General features: G+C 35.7%; 1 protein-coding gene across 6 annotated transcripts in view; it reads right to left on the bottom strand.

The window, feature by feature from the left end:
- CUNH3orf38 (chromosome unknown C3orf38 homolog) overlaps positions 1 to 21,965 on the bottom strand; it is a 35,952-nt gene that overhangs the window by 11,476 nt on the left and 2,511 nt on the right. For 2 of the 6 annotated variants that reach the window (XM_039255596.1, XM_039255598.1), the window contains exons 2-3: positions 21,103 to 21,341; positions 17,439 to 19,603 (exon numbers count right to left, since the gene is read on the bottom strand). In XM_039255596.1, the coding sequence (XP_039111527.1) occupies positions 18,923 to 19,603; positions 21,103 to 21,341 (920 nt within the window). In that variant the 3' untranslated portion in view covers positions 17,439 to 18,922. Of the gene's footprint in view, positions 1 to 6,971; positions 7,594 to 10,706; positions 11,353 to 13,928; positions 14,007 to 17,438; positions 19,604 to 21,102; positions 21,342 to 21,965 lie in introns of those variants that run through there. The other 4 variants (XM_039255600.1, XM_039255601.1, XM_039255599.1 and 1 more) reach the window with 4 other exon arrangements.

The raw sequence follows: 21,965 nt of genomic DNA, 5'->3' as shown, positions 1-21,965 counted from the left end.
TTTTAATGCTGCATGCTAGGGATGCCTGGGTGACTCAGTCAGTTAAGCATCTGACTTCAGCTCAGGTCATGATCTCATGGTTCATGAGATCAAGTTCCCAATAGGCTCTGTGCTGACAGCTCAGATCCTGGAGCCTGCTTCAGATTCTGTATCTCCCTCTCTCTCTGATCCGCCCCCACTCATGCTCCATCTCTTTCTTCCAAAAATGAATAAACATTAAAAATTCTGTATGCTAGATTGTATTACTCTTATATTTTCAAATATCTTTGCTCAACTTTGGCTTATCTTCCCAGTTTTTTTTTTTTTTTACTTATGTTTTCATTAGATAAACAGAATTTTTAAAATAATGCCACTATAGCTTATAATGAGTGTCTTCACACAAATGAAATAATTTTATACACATGTATTTTACCATCTTTCCTCTCATAGTTTGTGCTATTATGTCTTGTCTAAGAAATATTTCTTTATCTTTCAGTCATTACATTTTCTCCTTTACTTTTTTCTGAGACTGAAAATTTGCTTTTCTCATTTTGTTTATTAAGCCACATGGAAGTGATTGCTGCAGGAGGTGGAATGGTTATTTGTGTCCATATGGATTATCAGGAGTACTAATAGCTAAAAAAATTTTATCAAGTTTCACCATCTTTTTCTTTTAACTGGCAATTTATTCCATTTACATTTATTATGGCTACTAATATAAGTGAACTTATTCTTAATATTTTCATTTTCTAATTGTCTTGCTTTTAAAATAAATTTTAACTTCATTTTCTGTTAAGCTCCTATTTTCCCTTCATCTTACTTCCTAAAAATTGTACTACTGATTTATATTAGTGATCACCTTTAAACTTCTAACATACATGATTCCATAAATTCTAAAGTTAGTATCTCTAAAATCCTCCTAAATAATTATTATTTTGTAAATGTTTACTTATTTTTGAGAGAGAGAGAGAGAGAGAGAGTAAACAGGGGAGGGGCAGAGAGAGGGAGAAGAATCCCAACCAGGCTCTACACTGTCAGCACAGAGCCCGATGTGGGGCTCAAACTCATGGAACTGTGAGTTCATGACTTGAGCCGAAATCAAGAGTCCAACGCTTAACTGACTGAGCCACCCAGGTGTCCCATAAAATAATTATTTTAAATGTCTTGTTGGCCATATTTCCAGAAAAGAAACTCTAAATAGTACTTACTACGTCTTTTGTAGTTTGTACGTTAAACTTAATAGTATAGTTATTTGATTATATAGTATCCAGTAGATTGTAAATTCCTTCAGAATATACATACATCTTCCTCATTTCCCCCCACCCCAAATGTCCATAATATACCACTGTTGAAGACATGGCTGGCTGTCCTAACTTCTCCTGGACAACACCAAATCTGTAAAGTACTAAGTTGGGCAATATGAAATAAAGTGATTAAACACATTAGGGTGCTGACATTAAGATATTACTTATTTTAGTTACCTAGAGTAAAAGAAGTAGAAAAGTAGGATGTCATGGACTTCAAGGGAATAAAAAGTTTCAAGGAATTTTTCCACTTCTATTAAGTTAGCAAAAAGATCTAGTAAAAACCTCTAAACTTTTTTTTTTTAATCTGCAGTAAAAATGGTCACTGATGACCTTGTGAGAGGAAATTTTGGTGGCAGAATTTGAGCAAAAGACAACTCGCTGTAGGTTGTGAAGTAAATAGGAGACAAGGGAGAAAAGGAAACAGATACAGAATAGTTTATAGAACTTTAGAAATAGGAGGTAGAATTGACAAATATTGAAATCTTTATTTTCAGATGTTGAACACACTGAGTTAAGTATTCAGCATCTTCTGTGGGATTCTCTGAGCACAAAATAATTTGAAGTTACTTATATACATATTATATCTGGCTTACTTGCTGTTACCTTGGAAGCAAGATTCATGTCTTTTCATCTTTGTGGACTCCATATATCTAACATCAATAATACTCAATATGTATTTGATGAGGGAAACTATCTAGAAAGACAGTGACCTCCTTCTTACCAAATATATTTTGAGAAATTTGAGTAACTACTGTAATGAAATATTGTAGAAATTAATTTCTGCATTACTTTTTAGGGTGGAATAGATAATCCCTAAGTTCTCTCCAAACCCTAAACCATGTAATTATATGATGAAATGCATTATATATTTTTAATGGAATTTTAATTAAAGATATTTAAATTAAATATCTCACTGATATTTAATCAGTGAAATGAAAGATAAATTTCCCACTGAAACCACTAGTAGAATATAAACAAATAGCTATTCATATGTAAATGTTAGACAAAATAATGCCATTACCTAAAGTCTACTTATATATTGTAATTACTATATTAGAAATACAGATTTGAAGTTATTAATCCAAATCCTATATATAATCACTATAATCACCACAAAGGAATTACTGCACAAATAATCATCTTTCAATATCATAGGCATTATATAAGTATATCTACATTAAAAACTGTTGAAGAATATATCCCACATTCATGTAACACAGTAAGTAAAAACATAAAATAAATGTTACTGAATAAATCAGCAATATTTACAAATGCCCATTTTGTGTTTCAAGGATGTGATTCTCTTCAAAGAACATAACAAGAATACTGTATTTGCCATGAGACACAGAAAACATCTAGAGCTGAGATGATGGTTGGATTTTACCTGTTTTTCTTATGCCAATTGATTAGGAATGGTGCCTGGAAAAATGTATTCAAGAATGTGTGACTTCCTTTGAGCTCAGTGGGAAGGAATGAGAAGATTGATTACTGGTGTCTGCTATGGTTTGGTGGTGAAGAACGGAGGAGGAGCTTGGAACCAAGCATACGCCATTCCTTTTCAGACCATTAAACATTTACATTCTGCAAACTTTTCCCCTCCACTTTTACCACCTTGACCAGCTATAAAAATCTCTACTCATTCATATTTAAGTTGTTAGCCATTCTTCCAGAATATATCCTCTTTCTAGCAAAGTAATCTTATTTTTGGTGAGCAAAATCACTTTTGTTCAGATCTGCGTAAGACAGAGTGGCATTCCAGAACTTCCTTTCACAGATAGCCATGAGCCATCATCAGTATAATATTAATGAAGAGGGAATGCAAGGTCAACGCAGGAAACAATAATTTAGAAATGAGAAACCAGAATGATGTGGATAACAACAGTGCCAAAACAAAAAAAAACAAAAAATGCAAAAACAAACAAACAAAAAAAAAGAGAGAGAGAGAGAAGGAAGGAAGGAAGGAAGGAAGGAAGGTAGGAAGGAAGGAAGGAAGGAGAAAGGAAGAAAAGAAGAAAGGAAGAAAGGGAGGAAGAAAAGAAAGAGAGAAAAGAATAACAGCCACACAGTTTCTTGTTCTCCTCTACTCCAATGAAAAGAAACGAAACGAAAAGACAAGACAGAAAACAGAAATGCTGATTCAGTATCCCTTCCCCATCTGGGTCCCATCTGCCCTCCAGAGTAGTGGTTACACTTCTTGCTGCAGCCACCAGCACAGCTGCTAACTCCCACTGCTGCCATGTGCCCCCATACTCTCTAGGCCTTGAACACTCCCCCTGCCGGCATAGATGATCTCCTCATCACAATCATAGTTGTTCTTTGTGGTGGATCTATCAGTCAAAAGAGGACATGAGAAACCTGATTCAGAAACACATGGTACTTTATGGAAAGATTTACCACTGCGCTTCTTTAAATAGATTTCTCCAGTGCACTCAACATTTTATTTACTAATTATAAGGAACTCACATTGATAAATGAGAAATCAGACAATAAGGCAATTCTTACATAATTGCAAAAGCAATGCCAAAGCTTTCCAAATTAAGGTAACTGATCCCTCAAGGCCAGTGAAGCTTTTTGTACTTAGGTAAATAGAATATCTTTTTCTGTAAATGTCCCATTGGGCCTCTGCTATCAATGTTCTAACCTAACCCTTTTTGTTCATTGTCTAACTTGAGGATTTTGCTTTTTCTGCAGCTTCCTCAAATAGAAGCTACTTTCTCTCGCACTTCTCTTATCAGTGGACATGAAGGTGACCATTCTTCCTCACTCCTCCCTAAAAACACTTGGCTTTGAATTTCATGTCATCAGACTATGGCAAATAACACCTTCCTTGTTGCAATTACCTATAGATCCTAGGTCACCCCCTTTCTTCAAGGATTTTAAATCCTAGTTGACAGTTACTTTCACTAACACCACTCCTATGATTTCATAGATGATCACTCCAATAACCAACAGCCTCACAGTTCCTTGCTCTCCTCTGCTCCGTGCAGGCAGCTCAGAGCCTGCTTGGGATTCTCTCTTTCTCCCTCTTTCTCTGCCCCTCTCCTACTCGTGCTGTTGCTGTCTCTGTCTCTCTCCAAATAAATAAATAAACTTAAAAAAAACAGTACTTAGAAAATAGTAGGCATAGAATAAATTTTTAATGAATAAATGACTTAATAGATGAGTAAGTTAACAATATTGCATTCAAGAGGGGATTTTGTAGTTAATTATTACGCACAAGGTTCTGTATAACATTTTCAGGTCAAATCATGTTTACTAATCCTGGAATAAAATTCAGATTAAGAGATCTTTTAAAGTCATGTTGGTATTAATTATTAATAAACATTAGAGTCAACATTTTTGTTCCTTTCTTTTCATTCCTAAATCATTGCTGAACTAGATGCATGCTGCCTCAAAAATTTAGCATTGCTATAATCTTCCAACCTGCTTCTCTATCTGAGTTATAGATACTGTATTCCTATCTATTGTATCTACAGCTACCAAATCAATCTTTCTAGAGAGCACTCTAACAATAATTCTCTGGCTCCGAAAATTGCTGTGGCATCTAAGTGTCAAATTTAAAATCTCTCAAACTGGCCCTAACCCACCTCTATTTACTTTTCCACTACTACTTCTACTTCATCTCCCTACACTCCCACCACTGAGCCTTTGTGGACATCAGCAATCCTGCCTGTAAAGTTGATCCTTTACATCTGAGACAGGCAAATTTTTTAGTTAAAAATCAGGTAACAAATATTTCAGGGTTTGCAAGTATAAAGAAGGAAAACTTTTCTTTCTTTCTGGGTACTTTTGGCTGGTCTATTAATTAAATGCACATAAGACATAGAAACAGGAGGAAAAGGAATCGAATTATGTATACATGAGAGCTTCACTAGAGTAGGAGGCCCACAGGCAGTCAGGCAACTGAGGCTTATGCCATCCTGAGCTGAGGAGCAGTGTGTAATGTCTCTGAAACTCCAAATGGGAAGAGCAAGTGTTTGGTGAACTGTCTGTCCTGCTGGACACAGAGAGGAAGCTGATCTCCAGGCCCTGCAGAGCTTCCCCACTGCTTCCCACACCTAGCCCAGATTCTCTGCAGTTACCTCCAGTGACAGGACCAGGACTCACGAGCTAGGGAGGACTCCTTAGATTTGGAGGACTCCATACAAATCTGTTTTTCCTCCTTTTCTTGCTTCTCTTCTTGCTGGGCCTGCACTCCCTCCTTACACATGCCCTGCAGAAGGTCTTCCTTGTAAGAGTCCAGGAGTTCATGATTTCTTTAGAGCCTTCCAGCATACTAATGTCTAAGGAAGGACCGGGTGAGAATGACCTGACGAGGCCATCCTAGGGGTATTCCAGATCAGCAGTGCTAGAGACATCTCAACACCAAGACCCCTGGCTCCAAGCAACTGGTGACTTAAGAAGGACACCTGTCCTTGTTCTGACTGGTTCCCAGATACCTGAGAGGACATGTACACCAGACCATTATATTCAATAAAAGGCCCACACTCCAAGCAAACACAAGACTCTCTCTCCATTCCTTTCTGATTCTCCCAGACACTCTATCAGTATCTGTACTCTCTTTATATCTTTAATAAACTCTGGTCTCATTTCCTGCTGGCTTGCATTTGATTTCTGTCTTGTACATAGCCCAGGATACTCTTGGCTGGTCCTGTGGGACCCCCTTTGGGTCCCCAGACCTAGCATGCCTACATCACTTCTAAGTTCCTTCAGGCATTAAGTGGAGGTAAAACTCTCTTTCTGAGTCTTCTGGGCCTTGGTTCACTTCAGCTCAATGTAATCTACATGCTAACATGGCACATTTCAGGGTGGCTCATTCTGAACCCCTTCACAATCCATATGGTCTCTGTCACAACTACTCAACTCTGCCTTATAGAACAAAACCAGCTCTCTGTTTTACATGGGTCTAAGTCCTGCTCTTCATTTACAGTTCAGTCTGTTCTGTGATCTATGAATGCTTCCATATTGTTAGAATCAACTGTGCTGTCTTCCCTTAAATTTTTTTGTTTACAGAAAAAATTTGGCCATATTCTATACTTCTGTGTAACCTCAGCGCCCAGCATGACATCATACCAATAAAAAGACTCAGCATTTATTGTGTGGTTTCATTAATCATATTAACACTGATGACATTTAGTCACATTGCATTAAACCTTGCCACATAAACATAAAAATTTTAAACCTGTTCTGTGAAAATCTGTTGTATATATGTAACTTATTTCTTTAATCTTAAAACACTTCCTCATCTTCTGCCCCCCACCCCCACTCTCTCTCTCTTTCTCAACATTTCTGACATTGGTTTTCTTACCTCTATACATCCATTGAGAGTGATGCTAATTTTTAGCACCAAAAAAGTTAACTGAATCAATGGTGCAGCCTACAACCAACAGAATCTTACAATCAGATAAACAGAACATTTCAATTTTAATCAGAAAAAGAAAAATTTCTTCCAGAAGTTTTGAGTTTTTGTCTATGGTTTTGCTTTGAAATACTTTTTAAAAAATATATTTATTGAGAGAGACAGAGAAAGAAAGAATGCACGCAGGCAAGTGGAGGAGGGGTGGGGACGGAGGGAGAGAGGGAGAATCCCAAGCAAGCTCCTTGCTGACAACAGGGCTCAATCCTACAAACTATGAGATCATGACCTGAGCCAAAATCAACAATCAGCACTTAACTGATTGAGCCACCCAGAAACCCCTTGATTTTACATATTCTATAGAGTACTCACACTTTGTCCTTATATTTATTGTAGAAAATGTTACCACATATCTAAAGTACCAATAAAAAGTGTTTTTCCTCCCAAACATCTATCTGGGTCATGGAACTGAAGCCAAGTTAGATGATAGAAAGTTTTGCTTTTTAGATGTATTTGCTTGCATATTTCCTAAAAGAATGTCCACAAATGTTAACTCTTCACAAATGTTGGACAAACAACTGAAATATTTCATTATGTTATTAAATAGTTGAAAAGACATAATCTCCATTATTTAAAATAAAAATGTTAAATAACTTTTAAAAATGTATCCAACCTCAATGAATTCTGTACCTACCAGAATCTATTTACATATTTATAAACACACTCCTCTTTACAGTTAGAGGTTTTACTTGTACTAATCCCAATATACTGCTTAAAAGACTTATTGATCACGGTACATACACTTCTAGGCAACAAAACTATGATCACGAATTTTAAAAATCTCCCCATGATGTTTTAAGTGCTAACAGTTCTACTGCATTGAATTGTCACAATTTTTAGTATTATGAAATTGATCAAAACACAACTGGTTCACACATTTTCCTGGAGACCCTGTAAGGTAATGAGATAGGTTTACTGCTTGTAGTCTGAGCTTATGCTCAATTCTTTTTTTTTTTTTTAGTATATAAGCATGAGAAATCATGAATATATTAATAATTATTGAGGAATAAAATTAAATTATCAGCCAATATTTTGTACATATCCCTAAGTAAGATTCGTACATTTTAATGTATGTAAATTTTATATGAAAAGGAAAAAAATCAGATAGTGATTTATTGCCAACATTTATTTTTACTGAGTGACCAGATAAAAACTTAATTCAGTTTTTCCTTAATTTTGTTGGAACCAAATAATTTTAAGGGAAGTTTAGCAGGGGTGACTGGGTGGCTCAGTCATGGTCTCGACTCAGGTCATGATCTCACAGTTGTGAGATCAAGCCCCACATCAGGCTCTGCGCTGACAGCACACAGACTGCTTGGGATTCTCTCCCCCCTCTCTCCCCCCTCCTCTGCTTGTGCTCTATCCCTCTCTCTCTAAATAAAAACATAAAAAATTTTTAATAAAAAAATGAAGCTGTCATTCATAGAACATGCACAAAAGAAAGTTTCAATTTTTTTCACTCCAGTACCAAAAATGTTTCAAACTAAGTCTTATTTGGGTATAAGGTAAAAGGAAATAATGAAATGTTCTCTAACAAATTACAGAATATACAGATTATAAAAGAACAGAAAATGAAGGCATGGAATGGTTGCTAAAAAAAATTAAAGTGATGATTTCATTTAAATTGCATGGGTAAAAAAGGTGATTACTTCTTTAAAACAAAACAAAACAAAAAAAAAAAAAACCGAGTTGCCTGGGTGTCTCAGTCACTTAAGAGTTGGACTTGGTTTGGTTTAGGTCATGATCTCATGGTTTATGAGCTCAAGCCCCACATCCGGCTCTGTGCTGACAGTGTAGAGCCTACTTGGGATTCTCACTTCCCTTTCTGTCTGTCCCTACCCAGCTCACGCGCTCACTCTCTCTCAAAATAAATTTTAAAATAAAAAAGAACCAAAAAAGAGTAAAGTCAGATCAGCATAAACTTTTAGTGTATGATTTGTTAAACTTCCGTAAGAATGATCTTTATTTTAGCAGTTTATTTTTTCTCATGATTCTGTTGTTTGTTTTTATGGTCACATAGAGGGAGCTTGTCACTATTCTAGTATTTTAAGAATAGGTATATGATTTACAAAACTTCTGGGTTTTTTTTTTAATTGATCCACACACAAAATTCTTTTTTAGTCATACACTTTCTATCACAATAATCTTCTTGCCTAGAACCACCAAAAGAAAACACTACTTCAGATAGTGTTAAAGGGGTTTCCAATCCACCCTTTGCATTCAGCTCCGGAAAGTATCCTTTCATGTTACCTTGCAGTATTTGGATGTGGTTTTAAGTATGCTCCCAAACACACCATGTTTCTGTAGTAAGCCAAGCAAATAAGATTGGGGTGGAGGTGAAGATGAAGCTGAAGTTGTGCAATCCTAACACAATCTGATCTCCTTGCCATTACAATTCACGTTATTAATCTGGACGGGATGTCTCTTCAAGGCAGTGAATTGATGTGCCACTTAAGCAAGCAAGGTATCTAAAGTCAAAGAAATCCGCTTTATGACATTAACAATGTCTCAGAAAAATGTTTTTAGTTTGTTTGTAATTATTTTGTAATGTTTATTTTTGAGACAGAGAGTGAGTGGGGTAGGGGAAGAGAGAGAAAGACACAGAATCTAGAGCAGGCTCCAGGCGCCAAGCTATCAGCACAGAGCTGAGGCAGCGCTCGAGCTCACAAACTGGGAGATCATGACCTGAGCAGAAGTTGGACACTTAAGGGACTGAGACACCCAGATGCTCCCTAATTTCTGTTCTTCTCTCAAAACCTCATGCGAAGTAACTTTCCTCCAAGCAGGAAGTATCAGAGGAAAATGTTTGGCAACTTCTCGCTCAGTTTTTCATACAGCATTATAAAAACAGTACAGTATCAAGTGATCAAATTTGACTGCATTTTCTATTCCTTTCAATACCTAATTAACATATTGATGGTTTGTTATTGATAACTACTCCCTTAAGAAAGGGAGGAGTTGATTGGCTTTTTAAAGGACCTTTTATTTACCTAACCACCACCTTCACCGTGATACATGCTCGTCTAGTCCTCACCAAAGCATTTCCAGTGTAATCTTGTTTTCTGTATTTACGGGTTTTCAGGAATAAATAGAACAAGTAGTTGCTAAGGACTTCGCACTCATATATGTAATACACATAAGGCCAAATGATTCAGACAATGCACATCGGTGGTTCTGTCTGCAAAATATCCTCTAGAACACGACAGTAATTGTTCTTCCGTGCCGTCTGTCACTGAATTATGCAGTTTTCTAACAGAACTTTTCCCATAGCTTGTCTTATAATTTCTGATTATATTTATTAAATGTTGAGACTGTTTTTACCAACTACTCAGCAACGATGCCTTTTTTTAATTACTTTTTCTTACAGATTTGATATTTGAACTGAGTCTTTAAGTTCACACCTACATGTAAGCTTTGCTTTATGTCTGTCAGAGGCTAGTCTGAGAATTATATCTGACATGGTGCAGAAAACAAATTTAAAAATGGACATAATTGTCAAAGCAAGAGATATCAGGGGTGCCGGGGTGGTCAGGGAAGCATCCGACTTAAGCTCAGGTCATGACCTTGAGTTCTGAGTTCGAGCCCCGCATCGGGCTATGTGCCAACAGCTCAGAACCTGGAGCCTACTTCAGATTCAGTGTCTCCTTCTCTCTCTGCCCCTCCCCTGCTCATGCTCTGTCTCTCTCTCTCAAAAATTAAAAAACAAAAACCACCGATGAGATGAGATGTTAAAACATGGTTTAGAGTCTAAGTGACAGATCTAAGGCGGGGCGCTAATAAAGGAGGAACTCTGGTGATGATCTGAAGTGAGGTGGCTTCTTGCCACCAAGCACTGAGTGGGCCGTGCCAGGAGCTGGAACAGAAACTTAGTTTCATTTTAAGAAATGCAACTCTGAATGATACTTCTGTAATTCTGAATCTTCATCTTGCATGACAAATTTTAAACAGGGATGTATTATTTTACACTCAGTTCAGGAAAAATAAAATTACCCAAATTCATTTACCTGAGAAATCAATGGGCTTCAAAAATGAGGTGAAGCCTTGATGGTGACATGTAAATATTTGACAGGCCATGTCAAATAGGTCATGTGCTATTAACTGGTGGTGAATGGACTACAGGTCAAAAGTTCAGATTTTCATCAGGGTCCTTCCTTATATGGTGCAGCTGAAGTTTTAAAAACCTCATACTCACAGAATCTCTTCCACAGCACACAGATTCTAATTCTGCATTCACATTATGACATGATAGTATTTGTTATGATTCTGATCACTTTTCATTGACTCATTTTGTGAACTGGAGTAAGAGTATAAACCATAAAATGCAAATTTAACAAGCATTAAAATTAATAGGAAAGTACATCAAGGAAAATAAACACCGATGACTTCATGCTGGCTCTGATAAACTGACGAACACAGTTCTTGTCATTATATATGCACCTAATGACTACACATTAACATTAACACTATTAAAAACTAAGATTTTAATTTACCTATAAAAACTGCTAAATATGTGAATTATGTGCATAAAATATCCAAAATATGTGTGATATGGGGAAAAAAAAAAAGTCTCATTGCATTTTTGTCCCTCTGGAACTGCCAGCTTGTCACTGAGGACCACCACTGTTTTAGCGGCAAAGGTCAGGGCTTCATCTACAATTCAGAATAAGCACCAAAAGATGACAATGGTTAGAGTAATAAGAAGGGGATCAATGAGAGAGCAGAGAGAAGCAATTTCTAATAAATTATTTTATTAAACACTAAATGTTAATGTGAGTTAAACAAAGTAAGAAAGGCATAAGAAACTAGAACAAATACTTAAGTACCAAGTGTCTTCTGTTAAGATACCTGGTACATAGTAAGTGCTTGATAAATGGTTTACCAAATTGAAAGAAGACTGTTTAAGAGAAAAAACACGGATACATTATTTAAAATTAACTTTTTTCTCAGTCCTAAACTCTTGCTATATGAAGGCTGCTTTTAGAATTCAAATTACGACTTACTCTGCAATTCTTAGTTCCTAGGAGTTCAATTTTTATGATTGTTCTACTACGAGTTCCAGAATTAAGCCCTGGACACGCTTACCTTTTCTATTGCTATCTTGCTTCTGTGCTCTAAGCTTGTTCTACAGTAATGCTATCCCATTGCCATCAGCACAGTCCATACAGTAAAACCTCCTGTCTTTGCTCAATAGTATTTTCCATTAAACTTCCTAGAATAACTTAATAACCTCTGAGCAGCACCCATCCAGGGCCATGCTTCCTACAGAAAAATCCTATCCCAAATCTGCCACTCCTCTCCAATGTCACTCTTAAATGTTTGCCAACTACTATTACTCAGTCTCTTTGAAGAAATCGTCTATATAGTATTTGATTACTTTGTCAACATTTACAATTTTACTAGACGTTATTGGCAGTCTATACTTTGGTCTTCTGTCAACCACTCTGTACTTTCCAACTAAAACATAGAAATATATTTTGAACATATATAACAGCAAAAAAGATTCATACAGCAGTAGTTCAAACAACTTCATTTGTAGTGATAGAAAATAGGAAACTATTTTAAAGGCTTCATACTTTTTTCCTTTTGTATTCTAGGTAGGATGTGTAATACTTTTTTTTTTTTTTTAATGTTTTTATTTATTTCTAGGAGAGAGAGAGAGACAGTGTGAGCAGGGGAGGGTCAGAGAGAGAGGGAGTCACAGACTGACAGGCTCCAGGCTCTGAGCTGGCAGTCAGCACAGAGCCTGACGTGGGGCTCGAACCCACGAACTGGGAGATCATGACCTAAGCGAAAGTCGGACGCTTGACCAACTAAGCCACCCAGGCGCCCCTGATGTGTAATACTTTCATCCTTTTGTTTTTCCCTCCATAAATAGAAATACACACACAATATACATATACTTACAAATGTGTATTTGTTAGGAAAAAAAATAAAAAGTGTTTACTCAGGAACATGATTTATGAGCAAGCAAAATAATAAAGAATTTCTTCAACTTCAAATGGACTACAAATTCGTTTAAAAGTAATATTCTTTAGTTGCCAGGAAGGTGTACATTCACAAAACCATGTCACTTCAAACAGCAGTTTCGATATCATCTAATCTAACTGTTCATTTTTACATGTAAAGACATTGAGAATTAGAGTTTAAATTCTTTCAAAATAAGGTAGTAGCAATAGTCAGACTAGAAATAAAGTGGAAGGAAAGAGACTTTGTAGTTTAAACACACAAAAAAAGCCAGAGGTGGGGAAAAACCCACAATAAAATTATGTGAACTTCAGCACATAACTTTTGGGGCCTCCATTTCAATTTTTACAAAGGTATAATAAAACTTTAAAAAGCCTATCTAATAGAGTATTGTTGGTTGTTTTAGAGCTCATATATCATTAATCAGAAAAATAACTTTGGTTTTATTTATTAAACAAATATTTATTGAGCACCTAATACATATGTTAGGCACTGTCGTTAGCAGACAGTCAAAGGACCAGGAATATAGAAGGCTCCAAAAGTATCGCTTTTTCCTTTATTTATATCTTTAATAAATATCAGTTGAATACCTAATCTCTCTAAAAAGCAATGGAAATAAAATGAAAGTCAAACAGCTACAGTCTCTGCTCTCAGTTTAAAATCTAGTTGAGATTAACAAGTCAGTAAATATTTAAAGTGCTAAGACTGAAATAAACAAGGTGCTCTGATAAATATTAACAATAGGGCCCACTTAGAAGAAAACATTTAAGACAACCCCTCAAAGATAAAACTTAAGCAATGATCTGGAAAGCTAGGGAAAAATTATTCTAGATAATGTACACAAAAGACCTAAAGAGAAAAAATGCTTGACTTAAAGAAATTTCCAGTTTTCAAATTATGTCAATCATAGCCCTTTTAATTCTATATTATCAAACTGCAACAACAAAAAAATTAAACTCCAACTATATTTTATAGACCTATCTTGACTTATGATGGGATTATGTCCCAAGAAACCCAATATACCATTAAGTTAAAAATGTATTTAATAGGTTAGGAACTATTGAACATCTTACCTTTGCCTAACCTCACTTAAATGTGCTCAGAACACTTTTATTAGCCTACAGTACGGCAAAATCATCTAACACAAAGCCTATTTTATAATAAGGCATTGAATATCTCATGTAATTTATTGAATACTGTATGAAAGTGAAAAACAATGACCATATGGATACAGAATGGCTTTAAGTATATTGGTTGCTTACCCTTGTGATTGCATGGCTAACTGGGAGATAACGGTTCCCTGCTGCCTCCCAGCACCTATTGTCCCTCATATCTCCAGCCTGTGAGAAGAACAAAGTTCAAACTTCAAAGTACAGTTTGTACTGGAGTGCCTGGCTGGTTCAGACAGAGGAGCATGTGACTCTTGATCTTGGGGTTGTGAGTTCGAGCCCCACATGGAATGTAGAGATTAAATAAGTAAAACTTTTTAAAAAAAGTATCATTTCTACTGAATATATTTCAATTTCATAAATTGAAACTGAAAACCTTGTAAAGTTGAAAAATCCTACATCGAACCACTGAAAGTCAAGTAGTGTCAATAAAAGCAAAGAGCTAAGTAAATACAAGACAAATATTAAGACTATTTAATAGCAGCTGTTGGCTAGACCAAACACCACATGAAAAATGAGTGAAACCAAACGTAGATGGTGAAACAGACTATAAAACCTAGACTTTATTTTGGAGGTAATAAAACACTACTTAAAGCCTGAGTATGGAGGATAGGACAAAAGCTGCACTTTAAGGAAATTTTAATGTTATAAATATGTAAAATATATTAAAGAAATGAATTATTAATGTCTAATGAAATTCTAATTATAGCAGCAGCTGAAATAGATTAACTGCATGACTAACATGACTCCGAAGCTTATGGTTGAATATTTGGGGGTACATTATACGTCACAGTAAATACAGTACCTCATTTTATTTTACTTTTTTGTTTATTTTTGAGAGTGAGTGGATGGGGTAGAGAGGGAGAGAGAGAATCCCAAACAAGCTCGATGCTGTCAGCAGACAGCCTGACACGGGGCTTGATCCCATGAACTGTGAGATGATGACCTGAGCTGAGATCAAGAGTCAGACACTCAACAGACTGAGCCACCCAGGGGCCCCTAATACACCATTTTAATATTAATGTTTTACTGAAGGACTACTGGAAAGGTTCAAACTAGAAAAAAATAAAGCTAAAAAGATTTAGTGCATTGCAAATATTTTCCTTCCAACTCCAAGTGGTCTGTCAAAACATCCTATATTCTACATTGATATAATCAATATGGCATAGCTAGGGCCACACAGCTATCTAAAATTTGAACAGAGCGTTCCTTTCTCCTGACCCATATAAAAGGATATAACCACAGCCTTCTGAAAAGGGCCTCAAGTAGTTCTCACCTTAAGATATTTAAACCCAGAGAGGTGCCTGGGTGTCTCAATGAGTTAAGGGTCCAACTCTTGGTTTCAGTGTAGGTCATGATCTCAGTTTGTGAGTTCAAGACCCACGTCAGGCTCTGTGGTGGCAGCACGGAACCTACTTAGGATTCTCCCCCTCTCTCCCTGCCCCTCCCCTGCTCACACGCTCTCAAAATAAACAAATAAACTTTAAAAAATTGGGAAAAAATATTTAAACCCAGAAACTGAAATTTAACATACAAGGTTTAGGTAAATAACCTATTGATGTATTATTCTATCTTGCGCTTGACTCAGGGACTTACAAATTATAGATGCTCCATAAATATATGCCAAATAAACTTGGAAGAGAACCCAGATGCAGAACGTCTTATTTCCCAGCACTTGTAGTTATGCTATCTGCATTCAAACTGAGTATATCCAAAGATTACAAATAGGGAGGGGTGAGGCAAGAGGGAAGGTATAAGGTGAGATCACATATATAAGCCCTTAGAGGAAATGATCCTATTTCATCAAAATTAGCAGTATACAGTCACTACTAAACAAACATGTTGGGATAATTTTTTGTAAAGATCAGATAATTTTAATACTTTTCACATTTTTCTCTCACACTTTCTCTGAAGTGTGTTCATTAAATATATCTTGCCAAAATAAAATGAATTCTGAAGATTTTTGTTTCACTTGACAGTATTTCAGTGGGTTTTGTCTTAATATTTGACATCTTTTGAAAAACAAAATCCACAAATTAACAATTACCATAAACTAACAGATTTCCTAGAGATTATCCTTTCATTCATAAAGATTTAGTCCTCCAGTTTAGGGACTCTGGCAAGGGTACAAAATTTTCTAAAAATAATTTTAGATTCCAATAATAACCTGAGAGAATATAACTTATTAGCAGGATTTTAACATGGAGTATACGGATCCTTAACAGGATTCACAGATGTGCTTCAGGGAAGCTCATAAACTCACTGAAATAATGGAAAAATTGTAAAATATAATGCAAACACTTTTTTTTCTGGGAGAAAGAACATACAGCTCTAATTTTTCAAAAGTTGATGACCACTAGCCACAGCCCAAATTAAGAACTAGTGAAGAAAAAGGCATCTAAAGAAGTGAGTACAGATGCTAATAAAAATGTTAGTTTTCATTTTTATCTACTTAGCCATAAAAGGCATTTTTTAAAAACACAATATTATTTTAATTAAGCTTTTTTAAAAAATTTATTTAAATGTTTATTTATCTTTGAGAGAGAGAGCGAGCAAGCGAGTGTGAGCAAGCAGGGAAGGGGCAGAACGAAAGCGAGGGAGACACAGAATCTGAAACAGGCTCCAGGCTCTGAGCTGTTAGCAGAGCCTGATGTGGGGCTCGTGCCCATGAATTGTGAGATCATGACCTGAGCTGCTTAACTGACTGGGTTACCCAGGCATCCCCACGCCACTATTCTTTAAATCTTTTCCTGGTACTACTACAATTTCTTACAGGCACTGGGTAACTAGCCTTCCTTTAGCATAAGAATATTACCTTTCTGAAAAAATAGGAACATTTCTTACACTGGCCTTTTACAAGTTGATTTCATAAAACAGAGATGGCTTTTTTGTATTATTTGGTATTTTAGTTAATAAGAATTATTAAAATTTTTTTGGCATTCTAGATATTAATGAAACATCCCAATGCAACTATTACTTTAAGCTATATTAACGAGAACGAGTACTTGATGTATGACCCATTATTAGGCTATGGCAAATCAGTCTACAGTAAATAAAGACCAGCTGCCCCCCTGGCTAGACTACTCGATTACTATGAATTATGTGTAAAGTGTTGTATTCTTTACTACTTGACTCCAAAAACTTTCGAACTCCAGCTGAGGATGAAATGAAGCAAAAACCTAAAGCTGGGGTCTGTCATTCCCTAACATAAACAAATGGATGGTAGCAAAAGTACAGTTCAATCTGCACTATGCTTTGGGACCTCCTCAAAGACCTGACCAAACTTTAAACTTCACGAATAAATTTCAAGAATCTCCAGGTCTTCTTCCTCTGAATAGAAAAGTATACATTTCTATAATGGGTAGGACCTTCCAGTTTATCCCATTCTGACCCTAGGGCTTTTACATTTAGTAAATTTTAAAAGGTTAAAATTTTCCCTAAATCTGAGTTAGCTTGGATCCTAAAAGTTTCTGAGTTTCCACATATGAAATTCAAACAGATGAAATGATCAACAAACCACCAGTGAGAAGAACCAAAGACAAAATCTACATGCAGAAAAGTTACGTACACACTGTACGTAAGCTTCTTTTGCTCATTCTTTCACCCATTCAGTTAAAACATTAGGTCCTACTGTTTTGCCCACTTGTGGAGATTCATAGAAAATAAATCATAATTCCAATCCTCAAGTGAGAGAGTCTGTCAGGAAGACTTCAAATTCCTAAGGTTGATTAAAAGAACAGAGATGGCAACCTGACTTGAGCATTACACAAATTCAAAAAAGTTAATACTGAAGGTAGCTAGAGGCAACTTCGGCCCATCCTGAGCATCTGTAGTAATATTTCTGTAGTACTCGACATTAAGCCATAAAGAAAACAGATGGGAATACTTTTTAATTTTATCCTTTACTTAGGATATTTATTGAGTGCATGTTATAATGATACTCTATACTTAAAGGAGAAAACCATAACTTGGCTTTAAATCTAAACAATACACTACTTTTAGAGCAGACAAGGGATTTGCCTCCTTTATTAAGTTCTTATTTTAAGACATATCAATTTGTACTCCTCATAAAGGCATGGCATTAAAAAAAAAAACAAAAAAAGATGAGTTTTTTCCTCTTGCTTCCAAAAACTGTTACCCGAGATGATCATGAGAAGAGTTAAAGGTAAAAATTTAACATGTAGAGCACACCATCACAAAAATTCCCAGCTGAATTATTTCCATACGGCATTTTTGTAAATTAAAATCACTAAATCCAAGATCAGCAAATAGTTGCCAGGTGATTAAGAATTTAAACCCTAAAGCAACTATGTAATTAATCTGGCAATTTAATCTTGTAATTCAAAACTATTGACAATTTAGGGGTGAAAAATCCTAATAATTTTAATTTATGATGTGGGAATACATATATATATGTGTATATATGTATATAATAGATATCCATGGTATAAATTTGTGTATGTGTTTTGTTTTTTGGGTTTTTGTCACCTCTTCCAAGATCAATCAAGAGGAAAACAGTAAATAAAGGAACTGCGCACACCTTTTTAAAAATGTCAACAGTATGTCTCATTTATATGATATTACAATAAATGCTCTATAAAACTATTAGCTGAAGGTTTAGATCAGCTTGGACTACTACAGTTAACTTTTGAAAAATGTTCCTCAAATTTTAAAAAGGCAAAGCAAATTTTTATCTACCTGCTAAATTATCGGACTTTTTGAGTGAGAATGTTATTCAAGCTTCCTAAAATAACTTTTGAGTTTACATCAAATCTGTCTCACATGAAAAGTACAGATATCAGAATACTCACTAAGTAAAATGACAGTATTACCTGGTTTCTAAGGCACACCGTTAGTTATACCATCTAAAGTGGGATTTATTTGATGAACTGCATTAAGCTCTCAGAACATCTGCTCCAACTCAGGTAGAAAGAGGCAAGTATTCACATAATATATTAGTCTGTAGTCAAGAAAGATATTTCAACTAAAATAGGTCGATCCTCCCCATCTGAAATCACTTAAACATTACTGATGTGATATTTGGACGAGTTTCTGTATAGAAGGTTTTTTAGACTGATATACAGTGCTCAATGCTTTAGAGGGTTGGGTAAACTCAGTTCTCTTCTGTTCACCAATGCCTCATCACCACTGCGTAAAGCTTGGTCCCCAGTTCCACTAACCAATGCCTGCCTTACATTAAGTTGAACTTCGTTGGTACCACATAAAGTAATTACATTATAAAAGGCCTCTAGATCACTAGATTCGAATGTAATAGCTGGTTTCATTAATGTTCCAGGAGCAAGAGAATGCTCTCCAATAATTCTCAGATTGATAAATTTGATTTTCCAAGTATTTTCCACAAAAGGGCAGCGTATGAGTCCAAAAATTTGTTCAAAAATGCCCAAACAAGTGTTCCCTCGGTGGACAGTCCCAGCAACTCCAACCATAACTAGACCATGGGGAGAAGAAGCACATTTCAGTCCCTGGGAATCTAGGTTGGGACTGAGAAAAAGATACTCTTCTTTCACTAGTGACAGCAGACGAAGGCTTACAATTTCCGCTCCATGGTAGTCTATCACATTTTGTTCAGAGGTGTTGTAGTAAAACCTAAGCTTGACATCTTGCCAGAAGTGCTGTGGCCCCCATTCATCTTGAGGTGGTCCCAGAAAAGGATTCTGAGAATTAAGAAGCTCAAAGAACCAGTGACAGAATTCTTCTCCTAATCGACGAAAATCAACTTTTTCAGCATTTTTATCTTCTTTTTCCTGCTGATTAATAAAATATAAAATAAAACCAAGGTTACTTCTCATATTGTTCTATCTTGACTGTTTTAGAGCGAAGTTTGAATATACAGAGTCCAGCAGAAGCTAAATGAATTACAGGTGAAATAATCATGCACAGTCAAGTGTTTCTCCAAAAAGGGAGAAAAATCATTTTAGAATTTCCCAGCTCAAACGTATGAAAATTCAGCTAAGAAATTAAGGTTACAAAGCCTCTCAAAATACCATAAACAGTCAATAATGCTTTACATAAGCATTTTCTTTTGATGGTGACCGTGGTTTCACAAATGTCTGTCAAAACTTTCAAACTGTATGCTTTAAATGCATCCACTGTTGATTATAAACTGTACTACAATAACGTAGATAATAAATGAGCATATTCACGATCTTTAAACAGACAATTCTAGTATGATTGAAATACATTACTTTTTAGGATTAGGATTGATTTTTATTGTTATTGCTCTTTTTTCTCAAAGGAAATGTTATTGCAAAAATATACCTGAGAAGCTAGATTTTATTCATCTATGTATTCCAGAGCATAGTAACTCATTTTGATGGTAAGAGATCTTGTGTTGACTGAGCACCTGTGATAGAATATATTAGGCTCTGTACTTGGCACTTAGGTTTTTATTTCCTTCTATCTTCAAGAGCCTTGTGACATAGATACTATCATTATGTGGGCTGTATAGATAAAGTAAACAGGGCTCAGAAAGGTCAAGTTACTTGCTGAAGTTCACACTTAGCATATGGCACACCCTATTTTTAAGTCAGATCCATATGATTTCAGAGTCAACATCATTTTTAGCACACTAAAAAAGCTTAGGTTCTTTCCTAATAAGAAAGCAAATACTTCTCACTGTAAAACTTCAGTAATTCAAAGTATGTAGTTTAAAATTTGCAAACTATTTAGCATTCATATAATCAAAATTTAAATATTCACGCATCTAAAATGTACAGTGGAGATACAAAGAAACTGAAACAGCCAATGTCAGCTGAAGGAAATTATTACAAGAGAATTCTTTTCTAGCTAAAAAATAAAAATAAAAAATCAAATGTAATACTTAAGTTTTTCTCATGAAATTTTTACAATCTAGTATCAAATTAAAATCAAAGAAAGTCTTCAAAATGAGAAAAGGCTTATAATAGCATTCTTTTAAAGTGAATAAAAATATTACGGTGAATCAGAAGTTAAATTAAAATTGATATTGCAGTTTACCCACTCTTGTTATAAATCCAATAGTCCTCATTTGATAGTGATAAAAGCATTTTTTCCCTCACAAATCAATAGTCTTTTTTATATATTACTACATGTCAGAAATATTTCTTTTAAGTGCTTTACTGATCTTCCTTTAGGATGCAAAGGAAATGAAGTAAAGCTAAAATCATAGAAACCAAAATATTATTAGCCATGTTCCGGCAGATCTAGGATTATCTAAGACTTTAGACAGAATTATATCTTAGGATATAACTATAAGATCTGTTTTTACCTGTTGAAAGAGTCTAATGTCCTCTGTCTTAACTGGCTCTGGTGTTTCCTTCAATTTCGGCTGTAAATGCTTTTTCCAGTAATCCTTTGCATGCTGAATAAGACTATGTTTTTCAGTAGCTGGAGGTATAATAACCCCCTGTGTTGCCAAGTATTTAAATATGACTTCTCGGTGGATTTTCTTGCGCCTCAAAAGTTCTTCTACACTTTGACTGTACACTAATATTGCACGAATGGCATCTGGAAGGAAATTATAAAAATTTAAGAGAAAATCATAAGCCACTTGTAAATCTGTCCAGGGTCAGCAGAAACCCTATCAAATAAATTTATAAATTCTCGTCATGGCATTGCTTTGGCATGAGATGGTTATTTTAAAAAATCAAGAAGTGGGAGGCGCCTGGGTGGTTCATTCAGTTAAGCATCCAACTCTCGGGTTTCAGCCCAAGTCATGATCTCACAATGGATGGATTGATCCAGGCCCCATGAGCACAGAGCCTGTTTGGATTCTCTCTCCCTCTTCTCTCTCTCTCTTTCTCTGCCTCTCCCCTGCTTACACTCTCCTTTTCTCTCAAAATAAACAAACAAACTTACAAAAAAAAAAAAAAACAACAGGAAGTGGGTTGTCAAGTTTGGGGCTTTAACAAACATTTCTTTAGGCTTTAAACTTCCCTACCTAAACTTATTTCTTTCACTTCTCATAAGATAGTAAAACTTTTGCATTTTCTTTTAAATGACATGTTTTAAGAAAAAAATGGATCCAGGGGCGCCTGGGTGGCTTAGTCGGTTAAGCGTCCGACTTTCGCTTAGGTCATGATCTCGCGGTTCGTGGGTTCGAGCCCCGCGTCGGGCTCTGTGCTGACTGCC

The sequence above is a fragment of the Hyaena hyaena genome, unplaced genomic scaffold (assembly GCF_003009895.1).
Source record: "Hyaena hyaena isolate Hyena2069 unplaced genomic scaffold, ASM300989v1 scaffold_534, whole genome shotgun sequence".
NCBI classification, from domain to species: domain Eukaryota; kingdom Metazoa; phylum Chordata; class Mammalia; order Carnivora; family Hyaenidae; genus Hyaena; species Hyaena hyaena.
Note: the sequence above shows the minus strand (reverse complement) of the source record. Positions and strands in the feature narration are given on the sequence as shown.